The sequence below is a fragment of the Mus musculus genome, chromosome 11 (genome assembly GCF_000001635.26).
Source record: "Mus musculus strain C57BL/6J chromosome 11, GRCm38.p6 C57BL/6J".
Lineage (NCBI taxonomy): Eukaryota > Metazoa > Chordata > Mammalia > Rodentia > Muridae > Mus > Mus musculus.
Genome location: NC_000077.6, coordinates 61,830,840 through 61,853,203, shown reverse-complemented (window position 1 = coordinate 61,853,203; position 22,364 = coordinate 61,830,840). Strand labels below are relative to the sequence as shown.

Here is a 22,364-nt window from a genome sequence, read left to right as displayed (position 1 = left end):
TGTTATAACATCCTTTGAAGTTTGGTAGTTGGATTAAAGTTTGATAATTTTTAGTTGCTGTTCATTTTGCATGTGTTTTGTTTTTGTTGCTGTTTTGAGTTACAGAGTATTCTGAAGCTATTTTCAAAGATTTGTTTGTTTACTTTGAGATAGGGTCTTGTCTTGCTATGTGACCTTGGTTGACTTGAAACTCACTGTGTAGTTCAGGCTGGCCCCAAATTCAGAGATTTGCCAGCCTCTGCCTCTGGAGTGCTAGAAAAGCACAGATAGCCTTGGCTGTCCTGGAACTCACTCAAAGATCTGCCTACCTTTGTCTCCGGAGTCCTGGAATCAAAGGTGTGTACCACCACCACTGCCAAGCTGGAAAAATTTATTTTTATGCATGTGTGGAAATATGCACACGAGTACAGTGCCCAATGAAGGCATTTGCAACCCCTGGAGATGGGTATAGGTGCTCGAAACCTAACTTAAGTTCTCTGCAGGAGCATCAAGTGCTCTTAGCCATTGAACTATCTCTGCAGCCCCCTTTGAGGCTGTTTTTGAGACTAGATGTTTGTGATTTGGCCAAACAGAGGGATTCTCTGAAGATTTTTAACTTCTTATGATTTCTTATAATTACAGTGCTGCTGTTTGAATGCCAGGCAGATACAGTTGGTATATTGCTCTTTTCTGCTGACATATTTATCATATTCCTATACCCTTACGTTTTGGGGAAGGAGTAAGAGAACTTGGTATCCTTTTTCCCCCCTTATAAATAGAAGAAAGTTTTATTTATTTATTTTGGTTTTTTTTTTTTTTTTTTGAGGCAGGGTTTCTCTGTGTAACCACCCTGGCTCTCCTGGAACTTGATAGATCAGGCTGGCCTCAAATTCACAGAGGTCTGCCTGCCTCTGCCTCTGCTGTCAGAATGCTGAAATTAAAGGAATGTGCCACCACTGCCCAGCCAGAAGTTACTTTTTAATAGTTATTTATTTTGGATTTATTTATTTTATTGCTTTATGTGTATAAGTGTTTCTACTTGCATGTATGTATTTATATACCTGGTGCCCAGGGAGACCAGAAGACATTTATTTGTTAGGTCCCCTTGGACTGGAGTTACAGACAGTTGTGAGCTGCTGCCATATTGGTTCTGACAATAGAACCCAAGTCCTCTGTGAGAGAAACAAATACCCTTAACTGCTGAGCCAAATCTCTAGCTCCAGAAGAAAGTTCATTTTTAGATCAGTTCACAGCCTGTAGCATTATCAAAGTGAGATGCTTTCAAGAGGAAAATGAAAGAGCCTGTGGTCAAAGAAATTTGGTAAACTTTGTTTACTGAATATTTGTACAGTTACAAACATCTGGCTCACTAAAGAAAGTGAAATTTTCTACTGGTTTGGTGTACTTAACCCAGTGTTTCCCATACTGATTTGATCACAAAATATCATCCAACAGCTGCTTTCCTCAAAAGCATTCTGTGGAGGATTTTTGGTAAGATTTGGTAAGATTTTGGTAAGAATTAGAGTTCTTGGGATGGGAAGAACAGGGCACCAGTTGCAAGAGTTTTTTGAGCTATGAATTATGTTTCAGGCAGAAAATGGTTTCTAAAGGCAAACACTGAAGACTAGTAGATAGTCTGCAATCATATTAATTATGGCACTTGTTTGGCAAACAAGAATACTCATTAGAACTAGCTGCTTTTTCAGAGGTCCCTAGTTCAGTTGCCAGAACCCACATGGCAGCTCAGAGCTGGCTGTGCATAGCTTTGGTTCCAGGAGCACTGACGCTCTCTTCTGGCCACTGCACCCACATGGTGCACAGATAGTCAAGCAGATAAGAACATCTCATCACTACCACCACCACACACCACACACACACAAGTAAACAGACAAGATAAAACATTTTAAAAAAGGAACCGGTGGTAAAAAGTATTTAGGTCTTAGGTAAAGTCTGATCAGACACAGTTATTTTTGTTCTGTAATAGACTGACTTTTCAAAGCCGTTAGTAAAGGTGTCATATGCTACAGGTAGGATCTGCATGTGTAGAGGTGAGTTTTATTTGCATAGTAGAGTATATTTTCAGATTATATAATAATATTTAAATTTCCTATCTCCTTACAGGAGCTTCAGCATGAAAACATCGTAGCGCTCTATGATGTTCAGGTACTTGATTTTGGATTTTCTTTTAAACTTAAATTTTTAAAAAGTTTCTTTTATGTGAATTTAAGTGAATTTTAATTGAAATTTAAAGCTTCCTTAATTCATGTCGAAAAGAATTCTACTATTTGAATTACATTAAAATGTTTTTTTATTTTTAATTTTTAAAGTTGCATTTATTTGGGTTGGAGAGATGGCTCAGTGGTTAGTAGCACTGACTGCTCTTCCAAAGGATCCAGGTTTGATTCCCAGCACCCACAGGGAGGCTCACAACTGTCTGTAACTCCAGTCCCAAGGGATCCAGTGCCGCCTTCCAGTCTCCCTGGACACTAAGCATGCACATGGCACACAGACAAAATTGCAGGCAAAGCACCCATACACATAAAAATGAATAAATAAGTTTTTAAAATCGCATTTATTTATTTCATGTATCTATATATATTGTATGTGTGAATGCATGCTGGAGTATATATATTGTGTATGGGGGGATGTGTGCTGTAGTGTACGTATTTTGTGTGTGTTTGTGAATGCATGTTGTAGTGTGTGTGTGTGTGTGTGAGAGAGAGAATATATGCTGTAGTGTATGTGTGAAAGTCAAAGAGGAGAGAGAGAGAGAGAGAGAGAGAGAGAGAGAGAGAGAGAGAATGTATGCTGTAGTGTATGTGTGAAAGTCAAAGGGTCCAAGAAATTGAAGTTAGGCCTTCAGTCTTGGCCTCTACCCTAAGAGCCATCCTGCTAGCTCCAAGAATTTTTTTAAATTGCATATAGCCATAGGATAAAATAAATAATGTGTTGTATGATTAAATGTTTTAACAATTGCAGATACATTGTTGGGTGGTATTGCTTTGGGTTACTTGTAGTTTATATCAAATCTAACATTTCTTTAGTAAATGTAAAGGTTGTTGTCTACTTAGAAATTAGGTAAAAACCTTTTTTTCTTTATAAAAGTAGCATTTGTAAATCATAGAAATAGAAGAAAATAAAATTAATGAAAACAAGGATGTTGTACACATTTACTGTGTGTGTGTGTACAATTTTGTGTTTGTGCGATGATCAGCATGATATATGCTTGACCTGTGTTTTATTTAGATAGAGAATCTGGATTCTAAGGTCAGTTTTTTGTTTGCTTTTTTGAGGCAGAGTCTAAAGTCATCTGAAGCAAACTTTGTAGTCAGAATCATTCTTGGAAATCTTTTCAGGAGATGTACTTTGGAGAGAAATGGAGCTTTCTGATGAAGCACTTGGCTTGCATCTAGAGGCTATCTGGTGCTTTTTGACAGTCCTGGTTTAATCCCAGAGCCTGTGTGGCCAGTGTGTTGCATGTGAGAGCACAGGGACAGAACAGCTCGTTCTTAAGATGCTGACTCCAGGGAAGACTGGTCAGTGCACATAGTCTGCCTGTCTGTCTCCTGTCTTACTTCATTTGTACAGTTGAATTCCATTACAGTAAATGAGATGGTTCTGCTCTGTTTCTAGTTAACACCTGCTCTGTCTGTCCTTTAAATTATTCAGCTGCATTTGTTGTTGAGGCCTTTTGTGTGGTTGCCATGTGCCAGCCATTACCCTGAGTCTAGAATGAAAGAGTGGACAAGATCTTGACCTTGCTGTGCCTAGCCTTAGTGGGATGATACAGAGTGGACTGGCACACGTGCTCAGCTACCAGGTCACATCACAAGACGTTTGACTAAGCCCATGTTAGCACAAGTTTATGTTTTTCCTCTTATAGAAATGAGAGTAATATATCCTTTCTGAAAATGTCTTTGACTTTGGGATTTGGAGTGTGTAGCTCAAATACTAAGAACAGTGTTACAGATTTTGACAGAGTATGACTGTTCTCCCCTCCACTCCAAAAAAGTCAGCAATATAAACTCACATGCACAAAAATATGAATATCAGCAGGGCTAGATATAGTTTACCTCTTCATTTGTGGAATTCAAAGCAATATAGAAAGAAAGGGCAAACAAAATTTCTCAAGTCAAGCTAAATTCATATCACCATTCCTAACTGAAGTGTCTGTTGTCCTCAGAGCTCTGAGTGTAGCTTGTGTCTTGTGGATAGAGGGCCCTGGGTGGTGCAGGGTGGTGCTCTGTACAAAGCTGTTAAATGATATTGACTGACTCCTCATTTAGCTTCCGAGAGGGTTAGAAAACCCTGACAACCAAGAACAGGTTTGCTTGTACTTAGATTTTTTTTTTCAGAAAGGAAAAACATTTCTTTTAGTACAGGTTTTGATTGTGGAATGAGCTATCATTAGAAGAGATATTAACAAAATCAAAGTTTTCAGTCTATGAATTCAAGGTGGCTGCATAAAAAATGCTTTATTACCCATTTTGTACTTTTAGAACTAAGGTATAAAATAAACTTAAGTATAGCCTTTGGCTACCAGGTAAACAGTCTTGGCCTAATAGTTTAGATTTGCTTCTCTGATTCTGTTTGTTTGTAAAGGGGGATAGTATGTTTACAGACTAATAAAATACTTTATATTAATAGGAATGCCACTTTTACGAACTTTCATTTTTGGAGAGCTGTGTGAAGCTTATAAATATACACACACGCATACACACATATACACTATTTCTGTTTTATATTTTTATTTATTTTGTCTGTGAGGGATGAGGTGTTGTTGTGGGCCTATGGTGGTCAAAGGACAACCTTCAGGAGTTGGTTCACTTCTGCCACCATGTGGCTCTCAGGGATTGAGCTCAGGTTGTCAGGCTCAGTGACAGGCATCTTTACCTTCTTAGCCCTCTCAGTGCCCTACATATGTTTTTGTAACTTGCACATTTTCCTTCCTTCCTTCATCTGCTTACATCTACCCTGTCCTTATCTGTTGTTGTGCTGGCATTCAAACATAGGCTAAGCATATATATATATATATATATATATATATGTATGTATGTATATATATATATATATATATATATATATGAATGATCTGCCCCCGTCTGAAACTGACAACCTGCCACATTTTTGTAGTTTATATGACACTTAACGGAAACATATTTCCCTGTAATTATATTCAAACCATCAACATTGTCAGAGTGACAAATTAGAAAAAAATGACAGTTCTCCGATGTAAACATTGTTTGGTGTATTTCCTTTAGAAATTTATAAATAAAACAGGTTAATCCTTATTTGTAATACCTTTAACTATGAGGAATTTATTAACAGTCTTTGTATGGAAATACAATGAGTGCCTATCAAGTGCCTTCCCTCCCCATCTCTCTGTATATCTAGCTCTGTCTCTCTGTGTCTCTCTGTTTCTCTGTCTCTCTCTCTTTCTCTACTCCAAGGTCTCTGACCAAATCCTCAATGAGATAGGCAAGGCCAGTTCCCTAGGTAGCAAGCCCTGCCTGCTGTTCTTTCTCCCAGTACTGAGATTACAAGTATGTGTTGTGTGGTTCTGGGTCCTAGAACTTGTAAGGCTCACTTCTTTTTTTGAGTCTTACTGTGTTGTTCTGGAACTCATTTTATATATATACTAAGCTGCCCTTGAAGTCACAAAGATTCAGTTGCCTCTGTCTACCTAGTGCTGGGACTAATGGCATGTATTACCATGTCTGGTTAGGGTTCCTGTCTTTTTTGAACTGAAATTAGTTGTTCAAAATATTTATCATGTTGTCCTGAAAGGTTATGCAAGTTTATTTTAAGCACACACTCAACACATCTCATTAGGAGAAAAATAACAAAATTACTTCATAAATTGTTAGTAAATGTATCATCTTGTTATATTTGCTTTTTGTTATTTCTTCTCTGATTTTCCATTGCTGCTTCTGGTGTGTTTGTTGCTAATGTCTTTATGATTAGTATTTTTTGAGCCAGTTAGTACAGATTATAATAGAGAGCAAAGAAGTGGTTCTTGCTTACAGGTTTGGTGTGGAAGGTGAAATTAAGCAAATAGTTCCTAGTTGTTCCTTCACATACAAGAGGCTGTATGTGAAGAACTGGTGCAGAGCGTTGGAGGAAACAATATGAAGATGTCAGGTTGGGGCTGGGGAAGGCTCTCTGAAGAAATTATTTGATAGATGGGTGGGAAAGCTAGGTCAGGAACAGCACATAAGCATCCCAAGGAGTTCCCTTGTGAATACCGCGGCAAGGAAGAATGATTGAGCTGTTGGACTTGAGGGTCAAGGAGAGGGCTTTCAAGGTCAGATAATAGAAGGGGACTGGTGATGCTGCAGAGGCGGCCTGGTAGCTTTAAGGTTTTCATTTAGATATATTTACTTTATGTGCATGAATGTTTTGCCTGCATGTATGTTTGTGTACCACGTGCATGCCTGATGATTTGTGGAGGTCAGAAAAGGGTGTCAGATACTCTGCAACTAGAGTTAGGGATTGTTGTGATCCTCCAAAGGGTGTTGGGAGTTGAATTCCAGTCCTCTGCAAGAACAAGTGCTTCTAACCACTGAGCTTTCTCTCCAGCCCATGATCTTTACTTTAAGGACAGCTCATAAGCAGGAGAGTAAAATTATGTCTTTCTTTCAAACATAAATCTTGAGTAATCTGAGCCTGCTATAGGTAGAGTACCCTTTACCCTCATAATCAACTCTTGATAATTTTATCATAACAAGAACAAAATGCATTATTTAATAGATGGTGTAGGCAAAACTGAAAATACAAAGCTGAAAAATACCATTTACATTCTTTTTTTTTAATTACCAGGTAAATTAAAAGCATCAAAAAATGTATAGCAATAACATAATTGAGGAATCTCAGTAGTTGAAAACATGAAGCCATATTCTGCTACTACAGGCATGTTTTTGTGACTTTTGAAAACAAGCAGAGAGAGTGAAGTGGGGAAACTTGGAAGGACTGTCAGCGAATGTTACACGTGTTGATCTGAATGTGCACGTTTGTTATAATTAATTGAACTGTATGGTTAAATAAGACTGTTAAAATATAGAAAGTATATGTATTAAATGCAAAAGAGGGTGGTTGGCATTTATAGTTTGAAAAAATACTTATTATACAAAAGTAAATTTCTATTTACTAAGTTACCCAGGCTATGATTGGTTGTTATAGTAGCCAGGAATAACCTAAGAGCTCCGAATGTAAGGAACCTAGATTAGAGTATTGCTTTTTACAGCAAACTCATTTAAGATCTTGTCCATGTGAACACTATTACCCTTGTCACTCACTATAATGGGCATGATGGATACTCTGAGATGGTAACCCCAAGGGGAGTAACACGAAGGATTATAGGCATGACATCATTCTTCTTCTTTCTGTGAGACAGTCTATAGAAGGTGCCGCAGGTTGGGGAATGAATTAAGAAATGTCGCAGAGCCAGATGTAGTGGTATACATCTTTAATTGCAACACTGGAGGCAGAAGCAAGTGGATTTCTAGGAGTTTGAGACCACATAGATCCAGGACAGCCATTGCTGTGTAGGGTGACCCTGTCTCAAGACAAACATGTTACAGAGAAACTGGAAGATTGGGTTTTAGGAACCACAAGATTTTCTTTTAATCTTTGTTAGTAAATTGGCTTCTGCTGCTTCTGTATCTCACTGTTGTTTTCTCCATTTCTGGTGTGAGTTATGTAAACTCTGCTACAGAGAACCACTTGGTCCTGCTGTTCAACTTGTAAAGAACTCACTTTTTCAAAAATTAAGTAATATACTCTTAGTGTAAAAACAATTCAAACTATCTAACAATATAAAGCAAAAAGAGAGTTTGTTCTTGTACCATTTACTTCTAGAAGAAACCTCTGGTGTATCTTATATATAACTTTTTCTTTCTTACATTTATTTTACTTTATGTTTGCTTACATTGCATGTGTGTGTACCACATGTGGTCAGAAGAAGAAGAAGTCAAATCCCTTGGAACTGGAGTTATAGGTGTTTGTAAACCTCCATGTGTGTGCTGAGAACCAAAACCTGATCCTCTGCAGGAACAACAAGTGCTCTTAATCACTGAGTCATCTCCAGTCCCTGCTTTTTCCTTTTTAGTACATGTGTGCTTGTATACACACATTCAACACTGCTGAAAACATTTCATTTTTCTCTCAGGGTGCTGGAGACCCAGCCAAGGGCTTTGCATATATGAAGACAAAAACTACATCTCTAGGCTAGCTTTCTCCTCCTTCTCTTCCTCTTCTTCCTCCTCCTCTTTTTTTTATTGGCTCTATATGAAGCTATCTTTTTCCAAATCAGGATTACTTTATTAATTGTATATTATTTTCACCAAAACACTTCCCTTAGAGCCTCAAAGAAATGGAAAAGGAGGCTTCTTGTAGTTTCTCCTTCTCATTGAAATAGGTCTTGCAAAAGCCTTCTCTAAGATGTCTGGTTGTTATGGTAAATACAGACCTGTTAGTAGATACTGCCAGTGAATTGCTTCACACTCCTCCCAGCAGGTGTTTAAAGGTTTCACTTGTTCCATGTTCTTGCTAACATCTGGCAATTTTAGTTATTCTGGTGATTGTATTAAGTTAGGATTTTTAATTTTTTTTTTTTTTTTTTTTTTGAGACAGAGGCTTACATAGTCCAGACTGGCGCAGACTCATTGTGTAGCTCAGAATGGCCTCAGACTTCTGATTTCCTGCCTCTACCTCTCAAGTACTAGAATTACAGGGTGTACAACTTTGCCTACTTTCTAGTTATGGGTTTTGTTTTGTTTTTGCTTTTGTTTTTTTTGGTTTTTGTTTTATTTATTTTTTAAAGATTTATTTATTTATTTATTTATTTATTTTACGTGAGCATACCTCTCACTCTCTCCAGACACACCAGAAGAGGGCATTGGATTCCATTGCAGATGGTTGTGAGCCACCATGTGGTTGCTGGGAGTTGAACTCGGGACCTTTGAAAGAGCAGTCAGTGCTCTTAATCACTGAGCCATCTCTCCAGTCCTCTAGTTATGGTTTTTTGAGACAGGGTTTCTCTGTGTAGCCCTGGTTGTCCTGGAGCTCACTCTGTAGACCAGGCTGGCCTCGAACTCAGAAATTTGCCTGCCTCTGCCTCCCAAGTGCTGGGATTAAAGGTGTGTGCCACCTCGCCCGGCCCTAGTTATGGTTTTAATTAGTATTTTTCTACTGACTTCTGGTTTAAATATGATTTGTAAATTTAGTAACTATTTAAATATCTCTTTGAAATTTCCATGGAAGTTTCTTGCTTGCTTATACATTGGGTTGTCTTTTTTATTGTTTGTTAGAAGTCTTTTATTGGCATTACTTTGTGTGTATGTGGTGTGTGTGTGTGTGTGTGTGTGTGTAGAGGCCAGAGAACCACCTGGGATATTATCCTCAGGAATGTTGTCCACATCCTTTAAGACAGTTTCTATTGGAGCTCACAAATTAGGCCAGAGCCCTCTGAGCCATTTGCTGACCTCAGACAATTTATTTTCTCTATACTTGATTTTTCTTGCTTGCTAAATGTTGTCTGTTCTCCACATCCTTCCTCATTTGTCAAGAGAGTGCTGCTGCTGAGGAAGCCAGGATGTGTTAAATGTTCCATGTCTGGATGTGTTGTTCACCTTAGCAAAAAGAAAAGAAAAAAAAAAAAGATGGCATCACCATTTTGGAAAATGGCTATAGACCTTGGGATAAAAGAATTGAAGAATTGGGCATAATGTGTTTCTACCACCCCCTCCCCCTTCTGCTTTTGGTTATTTGGGTTTTTTGAGACAAGAATTTCACTGTGTAGCCCTGGCTCTTCTTGAACTGACTGTGTAGACCAGGCTAACCTCTAACTCAGAAATCTACCTGTGGCTGGGCATGGTGGCTCACGCCTTTAATCCCAGCACTTGGGAGGCAGAGGCAGGCGGATTTCTGAGTACGCTCCCAGCCTGGTCTACAGAGTGAGTTCCAGAACAGCCAGGGCTACACAGAGAAACCCTGTCTCAAAAACAAACAAACAAACAAAAAAATCTACCTGTCTCTGCTGGGATAAAAGGCGTGTGCCACCACCACCACCACTAGCAGCAGCAGCAGCAGCAGCAGCAGGAGGAGGAGGAGGAGGAGGAGGAAGAGGAGGCTTCCGTTCTTTTTATCTAGTCCTCTTGAGAAATAAGTGTGTGAATCAAGTTAACCTAAGTCACTGACTTTCTCGTGGATGGAACCTCACACTCAGCTCTAGCATTGCAGTGGCTTCCCCGAGATAACAGGGAGAACAGACCCAGGGCAGCTCCTTTTTATACTCAGTGCTGAGGTTAAAGGGTGCAGCTTGAAAACGGCTGTATGACTTCCTGTCCTGAAGCACCAGTTTTTATTTCTGCTCTGGGTGAACTACAACTTTAATTTAGTAATGTGTTACTATAAAAGTAAACAAAAGAGGGCTTATAAATGGGAGGTCAACTTGAGGGGAGGAGCTTATTTTGTTCTGTGGTGCTGGAGACTGAACATGGGGCTCATGTGTGCATACTAGGCAAGTATTTTGTGAATGATGTACGCTCCCATGCCAAAGTTTGTATTAAGTTAAACTGTGAAAATTATTTTGTAGAATGGTCTTAACTTTTTCAGATCCTTAGTTAATTTCTCTGATTCTCTGCTGTAGCTGCAGTGTGGACAGTGTAAAGTCATTTTCTGACTGGACTAGTCGCTCCCTTTCTCAGATGCCTTCTTGTTTCCCATGGATCACCTTGTCTTGGAATTTTGGAACTTGTTGAGCTTAATTGCTGCCTGTGAAGTATTGTATCTCGAGTCATTTCAGCACTGGTTATGTCAAGCCAGAGAGCCAGTTCAAAATTAGCACTGTAATTTATTTTATTTTATTTTATTTGTTTGTTGGTTTATTTATTTATTTAGGTTTTTCGAGGCAGGGTTTCTCTGTATCGCCCTGGCTGTCACTGGAACTCACTCTGTAGACCAGGCTGGCCTCGAACTCAGAAATCCGCCTGCCTCTGCCTCCCAAGTGCTAGGATTAAAGGTGTGCACCACCACTGCCTGGCAGCATTGCAATTTTAAAATGTAATAAAAAAATTGCCATATATTTAGTCTCTGAATTGCTAACCCAGCAGACATGAAGCTGTATAAGTGTGACAGTTTGGAAAAAATACTCAAACTAATTTCCTTAAATCTTTAAATATATTTTGTATACTGTAATAAGAAATCTTCATTTTCCAAAAATTTACTGATAATATGGTTGTCCTAAACAACAACAAACAAAAACAAACAAACAAACCCAAAACTACTCATCCTATGGCTATGTTTCAGAAATAAGAGTTTGCTAGTGTTGCTAGGAAGAGCATAAGCCATTGTGCTACTGAGCTGAAACTTCTCAGAGTGGGAGCACTTCGCTGAGGGCCGAGTAAAGCCTTCTTTCTCTCTTATTGTTCACAAATGGTGAATGTATCATGCTTTTTGTTGTGGTTGGAGACAGGACTTGCTGTGCTGATGAAGCCTCGAGCTTGCAGTGTTCCTCATGTGTCACTGGGTTTTATTCCACTGCTTTTCAACATCCTCAACGCTAAGCTAATTTATCCTGCAGTAGCCTCTAAATAGGTTGATAACTACTTTAGTGTCATCAAAATCTATTTTGACTATGCAGTCCAATACATAAGACACAGTTGAGAAGTTCAGAGCCAGAGGTATAGCATAGAGGGGCTTGCATTGGGTGTCCCCAGCCCAGGTTCTATCCTGAAAGTGTATGAAGTAAAAAAGATAAGACTTCTCTTGCCTGAGAATTTTAATTTTACTTCCTGATGAATTTTGTGACTTTCATTTAATGATGAACATGTGTATTTTTTAATTAACTAAACCTAGTGTTTAGTTTTTTATGATATTTATGCTTATTTTCTAGGAATTGCCCAACTCTGTCTTTCTGGTGATGGAGGTAGGTATTCTACCAGTATTGAGAATAAGTATTAATAAAGTTGATTGAATGATTTAGATTCTACTTCTTCATAAAGAAAAAAAATGTAAGTGTTTTAACTAGACAATTAAAATACTTTAAAATTAGATTATATTTTATAAACAATTTTAACAATTGATTAAATTCATTTTGAGTTAATGCTCTCATTTTAATTACTTTTTCTTTTTTAAAGTTAAATTACATTTTATTGGCTGGGCATGATGGCGCATGCTTATAATCCCACCAGAGGCAGAGATAAGTAGATCTCTGTGAGTTTGAGGCTAGCCTGGTCTATATAGCAGGAGTTCTAGGACAGCTAGGGCTGTATAGTAGAAACCTTGTCACAAAAATAAATAAAAAGAATACAGTACATCTTATTTACTTATTATATGTGTGTGGGAGGGATGGGCACTGACTTGGACTTTCTTTAGTTGACTTGGTTTTGGTTTAGGCTTTTTTTTTTTTTTTTAAATTTATTTATTTATTATATGTAAGTACACTGTAGCTGTCTTCAGACCCGCCAGAAGAGGGCATCAGATCTCATTACGGGTGGTTGTGAGCCACCATGTGGTTGCTGGGATTTAAACTCTGGACCTTCAAAAGAGCAGTCAATGCTCTTACCTGTTGAGCCATCTTGCCAGCCCTGGTTTAGGCTTTTCGAGACAAGGTTTCTCTGTGTAGGCCTGGCTGTCTTTGAATTCACAGAGATCTGCCTGTCTCTGACTCCTGAGTGCTGGGATTAAAGGCGTGCATCCCAACAGCCAGACTCCGAGGAAGGCTTCGAGGCTTTGGTTCTCTCCATCTCCATCCATTGAGTGGATTCTGGGGATCTAGCTCTGGTCACATGTGGCACCCTTACCTGCTAGCTCACTTTGAAGACACTCCTTTGTTTGTAAATATAAAATGTTTTTGTTGTTGTTTCTTTCTTTGAGACAGGTCTCACTGTGTATCTTAGCTGTCCTGGAACTCAGTTTGTAGTCCAGGCTGTCCTTGAACTCACAAAGATCTGCTTACCTCTGCCTCTTAAAGAAGTATACCCCCTTATCAGTCTATTAAATACTTGATTTTAATCACAATAACAGTATCTTTTGAAGTTAATTACCTTTTTTTTTTTTTTTTTTTTTTACTTATCAGTATTGCAATGGTGGAGACCTGGCAGATTATTTGCAAGGTAATTCTATTGCTACACTTCCTTATTTGTGCAGGTTTGTGTGTGTGTGTGTGTGTGTGTGTGTGTACAGGGACACCATGGCACACATGTGGTTAGAGGAAAATTTGTGGGAGTACACTGTCCTTTTCCACCATGTGGGTCTCAGAATGGAAGTCAAGTTGTCAGGTTTGGTGGCAAACACTTTTACCCACTGAACCATCTCACTAACCCCGCAAGGTAAATTTATGTGTATTTATCAATGCTCAGTAAGTGGAGTATGCTTAATTCTGAGAGGCATTTCTGAAATGCTGCCTCTGTGTCCCAAACTTGTGTAGAAACATTCAATACAAACTGTGTATAACGTGTAGTTATTTTGCTGACCAGCTGGTTTTAATTTTCTAAGCTCACATAAGTATCAACCTTGTTCTCTGACAGTGAGGAAGAGGTTTAAAGGAGGGACTTCCCCAGGAGGGAAGAAATTAAATAAGAATTCATTTTCTTCAATTTATTTCCTGTCTTATCATCACTGAGCCATTAGTTCCTTTCATTTCTTTAAAAATCAAAGCTGGTTGGTGGTGGCAGTGGGAGCAGGCCTTTAATCCCAGCACTTGAGGCAGAGGCAGGCATGTCTACAGAGCGAGGTCAGCATGGCCAGGACAACACAGAGAAACCCAGTCTCAAACAGCAACAACAAAAACAACAACCCCCCCAAAAAAACCAAACAAACCAAAACCCATGAAGTAGAAGGGGAAGTTGGAAGAAGAAGGAAGTGGGAAGGGAATAAGGGGTGATATGGTCTAAATCATTATGCATGTATACAATGTTATATCAGAAAATAAGACTATAGAGCAGCAGGTCTCAACCTGTGGGGTGAGACCCCTTTGGGGGTCTGTCTTAGGGTTTCTGTTGCTTCAGTGAAAGACTAAGATCAAAATGCAAGTTGGAAAGGAAAATATTTATTCAGCTTACACTTCCACATAGCCGTTCATCACCAAAGGAAGTCAGGACAGGGACTCAAATCAGGGGAGGAACCTGGATAGGAGGTGATGCAGAGGCCATGGAGGTGGCTACTTCCTGGCTTGCTCAGCCAGCTTTTTTATAGAACCCAGAACCATCAGCCCAGGGATGGCACTGAGATGCCAAATCGTTTAAGTTTTAACTCAGGTAAACTAACAGGCTTGTACTAACACTAGTTTCCAAGTTGCACCCCCCCCCCCCCCCCGCCAAACAAGACTAGTGTCTCCAGGTTTTTCCCCCAACAAACCTACACAAGCCCACCCTCCTGCCTAATGACCACCAATGCAGAGGAGAACAGAGATTAAGTTTATAATATGACTCGTAGCACCAGCCAATTATGTTAAAGGCCACAGTACTTTCCAATTAGATGCTTGCACATGTGTTCCCTGCTTGCTGCTTTCTATAAAGCCTTGCCCGATTGACATTCAGGGATCCTCTCTCCACCAAAACGTCCTGTGTGATGGAGGTGCCTGTGTGATGGAGGTGCACTGGGGGACGGGGAGCGAGCTAGCTCGAATAGAATAAAGACCGTGCTGTGAGTTGCATCAGATTGTCTCTTGTGTGTGTTTTTTGGGGAATCACTAACATTTCCCTGGCACAGCAGCACTACCTACAGTGGGCTGGGTCCTTCCCCATTGATCACTAATTGAGAAAATGCCTTATAGCTGGATCTCATGGAGGCATTTCCTCACCTGAGGCTTTTTCCTTTCTGATGGCTTTAGCTTCTGTCAAGTTGATGTAAAAAACCAGCCAATACAGTGTCACATATCAGATATTTACATTACTATTCATAACAGTAGCAAAATTACAGCTATGAAGTAGCAACTAAATAATTTTATGGTTGGGGGGGATCACCACAACATGGGGAACTGTATTAAAGTGAGGAACATTTCACAACATTGGAAAGGTAGAGAACAGAACCACTGCTCTAGACACTGATTTGACTTACCCACTAACGTATAGTAACATACATCTTAGTGCTTATAAGAAAGTAGATCTGACGGGGCTGGAGAGATGGCTCAGAGGTTAAGAGCACTAACTGCTCTTCTGAAGGTCCTGAGTTCAATTCCCAGCAACCACATGGTGGCTCACAACCATCTGTAATGAGATCTGACGCCCTCTTCTGGAGTGTCTGAAGACAACTACAGTGTACTTACATATATAATAAATAAAATCTTTAAAAAAAAAAGAAAGTAGAACTGAAAGAATGCATTCCAGATTTATTTATTTAATCTGGATAATAATAATATTTATTTTTATCATCATTATTTTGTATGACTGGGTTATTTTGCCTGCATATGTTTGTTCATGTGCATGAAGTGCCTCCAGAGGCTAGAATAGGGTGTTGCATCCCCTGGGACACCAGTTAGAGGTTGTTGTGATCCACCAAGTAAGACCTAGGAATCAAACCTGAGTACCCTTACTATGGAGCCATCTTTCCAGACATCACCAGATTTCTGTTGTTTTGTTTTTGTCTTGGCTGACCTGGAACTCACTATGTAGACCAGGCTAGCCTTGAAATACAGAGATCCACCCACCTCTGCTTCCGGAGTGCTGGGATCAGTTTTTGTTTGTTTTGTTTCATGTATTGTAGGCTATCTCTGAACCTACTATTAAATGAGACTGGGCTTGAACTCCTGAACCTCCTGCTTCTGTTTCCCAATTGCTAAGATTGTAGGTATCTGCAACTGGCTAAAGATTTCAAATTCACGTTGGTTTTGAGACATAGTATCATTGTATATCTATACTAGGATGGCCTTGAAGTCACAGAGATCTACCTGTCTCTACCTCTGCTGCCTCCTGAGTTTTGGAATCAAAGGCATGTGAGACCATACTAGGTTCTACTTGAAATTCTTTAGTGTTCATGATATAGGAGATTTCACTTTAGAGTACTTGGAAATTTTTTTTTTTTACAGTCTGTTATGGTTATTCCAGCACTGGGAGACAAAGGCAAGTGGACTGGGATAGAGTGGTCTTACATAATGAATACCAGGTCATCCAGGGCTGTGTAGAGAAAACCTGCCTCAAAAAAAAAAAAAAAAAAAAAAAGTGTTTATCAGAAAAAACCCCAGAGGAGAGAATAAGAACAACCCTCATAGGAAAAACATTTCGTACTCTTCAAGCCATGGGGTTGACTTTATTCAATCTTAAGGACATAATTGTCTTGTTTTGTTTTTGTTTCTCTGCTTTGTCTTTGTTTGTTTGAGGCAGGGTTTCTCTGTGTAGCCCTGGCTGTCCTGGAACTCACTCAGAGATCCATGTGCTTTTTCCTCCTGAGTGCTAGGATTAAAGGTGTGGCATCATGTCTTGTCCTTAAGAATATCATGCCAGCAAGTTATTAAAGTGGTTTCAAGCCATGAAATGTCATTTGACATGATATGAAAATGATTTTAAGGACTGGAGAGATGGCTCAGCGGTTAAGAGCACTGACTGTTCTTCTGAAGGTCCTGAGTTTAATTCCCAGCAACCACATGGTGGCTCACAACCATCTGTAATGGGATCTGATGCCCTCTTCTGGTGTGTCTGAAGGCATCAACTGTATACTCACATACATAAAATAAATTAAATCTTTTTTAAAAATGATTTTAAAACAATTGTAAGCTGAGCGTGGTGGCGCACGCCTTGAATCCCAGCACTCGGGAGGCAGAGGCAGGCAGATTTCTGAGTTCAAGGCCAGTCTGGTCTACAAAGTGAGTTCTAGGACAGCCAGGGCTATACAGAGAAACCCTGCCTCAAAAAAACAAAAAACAAACAAACAAAAAAAATTGTATTTAACTTGTTTCAAATGTTAATGTTATTTTACCTTTCTTGTTATACATGAAAAAGTTCTAGAATGCATTTTAAGAATTACATGGACAGAAATATGCTCATAAAGGATTTAAAGGTTTAATATGTTTATGTGAATGTATGGCATATGCAGCTGCTAATGGGGGCCAGAAGAGAGCACCAAACTCCTTGGGACTGTAGAGGTAGCTTTTAGTCACATGATATGGGTGCTGGGAACTAAACTTGGTACTGGAAGCACTCTTAACTGCAAGCCATGTCTCCAACCCATCATGAAGGATTTAAATCTTTTATTCAGAGTCAATAGATTGAATTGTGACAGATTTATTACTATAGAAAATTTACATTTACATACCTAAGTAAATTTGTTTATACATTGTATGGTAGGTCTTTTGACATTTCCACTGTGAGGCATATTGTTTTGTGTTATCACAGCTACTTTATAAAGTCAGTCTCCTCGGATTTCTACAGAAGAGTCTTCTTCCAAAGTCACACATGGGGCAGAGGCTGGGATTTTACTCACCCTACTGCCACACCATGCTATTAGCCTGTAGCCTCTCCATGTTCTGTGATAGTCACTGGATAATGATTACAAGAGTGGAAGCACGACTTCTTTTTTTTTTTTTTTTTTTTTTTAATTTATTTATTTATTATATGAAAGTACATTGTAGCTGTCTTCAGACACTTCAGAAGAGGGAGTCAGATCTCGTTTACAGATGGTTGTGAGCCACCATGTGGTTGCTGGGATTTGAACTCTGGACCTTCAGAAGAGCAGTCGGGTGCTCTTACCCACTGAGCCATCTCACCAGCCCGAAGCACGACTTCTTAAAGACGTCTTCCCTTCTGAGAGAGTCTATGTGGGGCAGGGGTACTGTGGCCATGAGAGTTAAGGGGAAAGTGACACTACTACGTAGAAACCCCTAGAGTAGATGGCTATAGGTTCCACACAAGGATTTCACTTGTCTGTCGTGTGTTCATGAGCTGCTTGGTATGAAACTTGAACATTTTTTCCTAGGTATGACCAATGTCAAACAAAACTTATTTTTTGGTCTGTAAAGGGCATTTCCATTTGTTGAGCACCTCTTTTGTTGTTCAGAGCTGTACTGTAGGAACCTTGACTAGTAAAAATATGAAAGAAAAAAGGAAAAGATACCAACAATAAAAGCACAAATCAGTTTTCTTTAACAGATCAGTTTGGGTTTTTTTTTAGAAATTTATTGTCATTTTAGATTTTGCTTGTTAAATTTACAAAAGAAATACATGTGAATCCCAGGTTTTTATTTTGTACCCTCTTTAACAGCTCAATTATCTTAATGGAATGAAAAGGTATTTGATTTTTGTCTGTTTAATTATTCATGTGATTCCTTTTCTACCAGCTAAAGGAACTCTGAGTGAAGATACTATCAGAGTGTTTCTCCATCAGATTGCGGCAGCCATGCGAATCCTGCACAGCAAAGGGATAATCCACAGGGATCTCAAACCACAGAATATCCTGTTGTCTTATGCCAATCGAAGGAAGTCGAATGTCAGTGGTATTCGTATTAAAATAGGTAAATAACCATGTCTTGCTTCATGGAAAGGACATTAAAAAAAAAGATTTGTTTGTTTGTTTGTTTATTATATGTAAGTACACTGTGGCTGAATCTAGACACTCCAAAAGAGGGCATCAGATCTCATTACGTATGGTTGTGAGCCACCATATGTTTGCTGGGATTTGAACTCAGGACCTCCGGAAGAGCAGTTGGTACTCTTAACTGCTGAGCTATCTCTCCAGCCCCGGAAAGGACATTTTTGAGACAGTAATTTTACCTCATTTTAGTTCAGACTTGTTAGACTAATGGGTTTTATTAATGCCATTTTGAAATTGTTACGGGATTCATTGAGATCTGTTTAGATATGTGACTCTTTATTAAGTCTATTAAGGGTCAAATGCAAAGCCTGCTTCCCTGGATAGGGGAACTGATGCAGCATGATCGTGACTCTACAGTTCTGATTCTGACACAGATGTCCAAAGGATCTTACTCAGCCCCTGCTGATGCTTTTAGTGCTCTGGCAGTGTGTGAAGCTATTAGTAAAGAGAATTCAAATTCTAAATGTGGTATTGATGCTTAATGAGAGCTATGTTAATTAATAATTTAATATAAGTAGCATTTCCATTTGCAAAGATTGAGGATCCTTGGTTAAAAGCCAGTAGACTTACATAATTGACTGTTGCTACTATTTTTTTAATTAGGTATTTTCCTCAATTACATTTCCAATGCTAGCCCAAAAGTCCCCCATGCCTTCCCCCCCACTCCCCTACCCACCCATTCCCACTTTTTGGCCCTGGCGTTCCCCTGTACTGGGGCATATAAAGTTTGCAAGTCCAATGGGCCTCTCTTTCCAGTGATGGCCAACTAGGCCATCTTCTGATACATATACAGCTAGAGTCAAGAGCTCCGGGGTACTGGTTAGTTCATAATGTTGTTGCACCTGTAGGGTTGCAGATCTCTTTAGCTCCTTGGGTACTTTCTCTAGTTCCTCCATTGGGGGCCCTGTGATCCATCCAATAGCTGACTGTGAGCATCCACTTATGTGTTTGCTAGGCCCCGGCATAGTCTCACAAGAGACAGCTATATCAGGGTCCTTTTAGCAAACGCTTGCTAGTGTTGCTACTATTTTTAACTTCTTTAAATTGAGATATCTACTTGTTTTCTTTTGGTAGACAGAGTTTTTCAATAGACACTTTATTTTCACAGTTCTTTTGTGCCTTCTATGTCTTACAGAATTACTTAGTATATGTAATATATGTAAAGTGTTGAACAAACTGTCATTTATTCTTTTTTTTTAACTTTGTGAAACAGCTGATTTTGGTTTCGCACGGTACCTACATAGTAACACAATGGCAGCGACACTGTGTGGATCCCCAATGTACATGGTGAGTGAGAAGAACTTGAGTGTCTGATCTGAACAGTGACTTATAGTGCTGTTGTTAATTATGTTAACAATAATGAGATCACACAGAAATCTTGTTTGTTACACTTAAAAGTTGTTTCATGTTTGGTTTTGGGTCTTGAATCTTTTTAAATTTTATTGTTTTATGTGGATGAGATTTTTGCCAATACAGAGGGTATCAGATCCCCTAGAACTAGAGCTTCAGATGTAAGCCATGTGGATACTGGGAATTGAACCTGAGTACTTTGGAGGAGGAGCCAGCACTCTTAACTGCTGATCTATCTCTCCAGCCCCCTATTTTGTTTGTTTATACTTATTTATTTCTAAATTGGGGCTTGAATGACCTAGAACCCACTTTGTAGACTAGACTGATCTCAAACTCCCAGAGATTCATCCTATCTCTGCCCTCTAAGTGTGTGCCACCATGCCTGGCCCTGTTTTTATTTTTTATTTTTAAAGATTAACTATTTTAGAGATCTCTGTGTATTGGTAATGTTGTTGATTTTGTTGTTGTTGTGATAAAATACCAGAACCAAAAGCAGCTTATAGAAGGAAGAGTTTATTTTGGCTTATGGTTCCAGAGGGGAGTCTATAATGGCAACACAAGCATGGCAATGGCAGCCAGAGCAGGGAGCTGGCTGATCAGTCACATTATGTCCATAAACAGGATACCAAGAAGTTAGCAGGGAGGAAGAAGAGAAGAGAGAACAGGAAGTGGGGTGAAGCTGTTATCCCTCAGAACCCACCTCCAGTGACATACTTCCTCAAGCAGTGCTGCACACTGTGAAAGGTCATAATCTCCCCAAATAGCGCCATCATCTGGGCATATGTGAGCCTTTCTCAGTGAGACCACAACACCCTCAGAGTCAACTGGAAATAAAATTTCAAGTAATACTGTCAAAGTATACTTAAATGTGCAGTAATTAAGAATTCCTATAGAAGCTGGCTGGTGGTGGCTCATGCCTTTAATCTCAGCACTTGGGAGTCAAGAGTCAGATCTCTGAGTTTGAGGACAGCCTGGTCTGCTAAGTATTTCCAGGACAGCCAGGGCTACACAGACAGACCCTGACTCAAAAAGCAAAACAACAGCAACAAAAAAGAATACTTACACATGCCTTTTGGGTTACCTCTTTTTTCTTTTTTTCTTTTTCCTTTTTTTTTTTTTTTTTTTTTTTTTTTTTGGTTTTTCAAGACAGGGTTTCTCTGTGTAGCCCTGGCTGTCCTGGAACTCACTCTGTAGACCAGGCTGTCCTTGAACTCAGAAATCCGCCTGCCTCTGCCTCCCAAGTACTGGGATTAAAGGCGTGTGCCACCACACCCGGCTCTCTTTTTTCATAAGATAGACTTATATCTTATACATGATGTCTATCTAACAAGTTTCTTATATTGTAGAAGTTATTTTTTAACTCTGCACTTAATGCTGAAAAATAATCTTAGCTATTTAACCTTTGATAATGTATAGTATGTTATGAATCTTAGGAACTAATGTGAAGTATTAAGCTTGGAAATAATTATGGAGCTGCAGAATTATATGAAATAAATAAATATGACTATCAGGAGAAAGAAGCCAGCATGATTTATGTAGTAAGTTCCAGTTCAGCCCAGGCTACACAGTGACACAGTGAGACCCTGTCTCAAAACAAAACAAAATTCCTATTTCAGTTTTACGTTTGTACCCTCTAATGTAAAATTAACTTTGAGTATTGGCAGATGTCTGTAATCTCAGAATGCAAGAGGTTGTGATAGGATCTTTGTGAATTCCAAGTCAGCCTAGACTGATTAGCAAACTCAGTCTCATAAAGTCAAAACATTTAGAATCTGCTCTGAGGTAAAGAGAACTAGTAATGAAAAATCATGTGGGTTTTTTTTAAAAGATTTATTTATTTATTTATTTATTTATTTATTTATTTATTTATTTATTTATTTATTTATTATATGTAAGTACACTGTAGCAGTCCTCAAATACTCCAGAAGAGGGCATCAGATTTCGTTACGGATGGTTGTGAGCCACCATGTGGTTGCTGGGATTTGAACTCGGGACCTTCAGAAGAGCAGTCAGCACTCTTAACCACTGAGCCATCTCGCCAGCCCCGTGTTTTTTTTTTAAATGACATTTACTTTTTAAATCACAATTTTATTGCTTATATAAAATAAACAACACTTTAATAGAAGTCTAAAACTTGCTAAGTATGAGATTAGGTCAAGATCCGGGCTTGGTGACCTATGCCTATAATCCCAGCATTTAGGAAGTGGAGGCAGGAGGATCAGAAGTTAAGGCCAGTCTGTACTATGTATAGCAAGACTATGTCTCAAAAAAGAAAAAGAAAAAAAAAAACTAACTTAACCTTGATCAAAGTATTTTAACTGATTATTAAAAAAAGGTTGACTATCTGGAAAGGTAGCTCAATGATGCAGGCCTTGGGTTCAGTGACCTGAACCATGAAGAGGGTAAAAAGGTTCAACTGAGAGATTTATACTAGGAGAGCAAGACAGAGAGAGAGAGAGAGAGAGAGAGAGAGAGAGAGACAGGAGGAGGGAGGGAGTAAAAAGAGACGG

General features: G+C 39.1%; 1 protein-coding gene across 4 annotated transcripts in view; it reads left to right on the top strand.

Annotated features, from left to right (window-relative positions):
* The window catches only part of Ulk2 (unc-51 like kinase 2), a 79,737-nt gene that overhangs the window by 2,131 nt on the left and 55,242 nt on the right, over positions 1-22,364 (top strand). For all 4 annotated transcript variants that reach the window (NM_013881.4, XM_030246066.1, XM_006533508.4 and 1 more), the window contains exons 3-7: positions 2,101-2,142; positions 11,873-11,905; positions 13,058-13,094; positions 18,251-18,424; positions 19,718-19,791. In NM_013881.4, coding sequence (NP_038909.3) covers positions 2,101-2,142; positions 11,873-11,905; positions 13,058-13,094; positions 18,251-18,424; positions 19,718-19,791 — 360 coding nt within the window. The remainder of the gene's footprint in view (positions 1-2,100; positions 2,143-11,872; positions 11,906-13,057; positions 13,095-18,250; positions 18,425-19,717; positions 19,792-22,364) is intronic.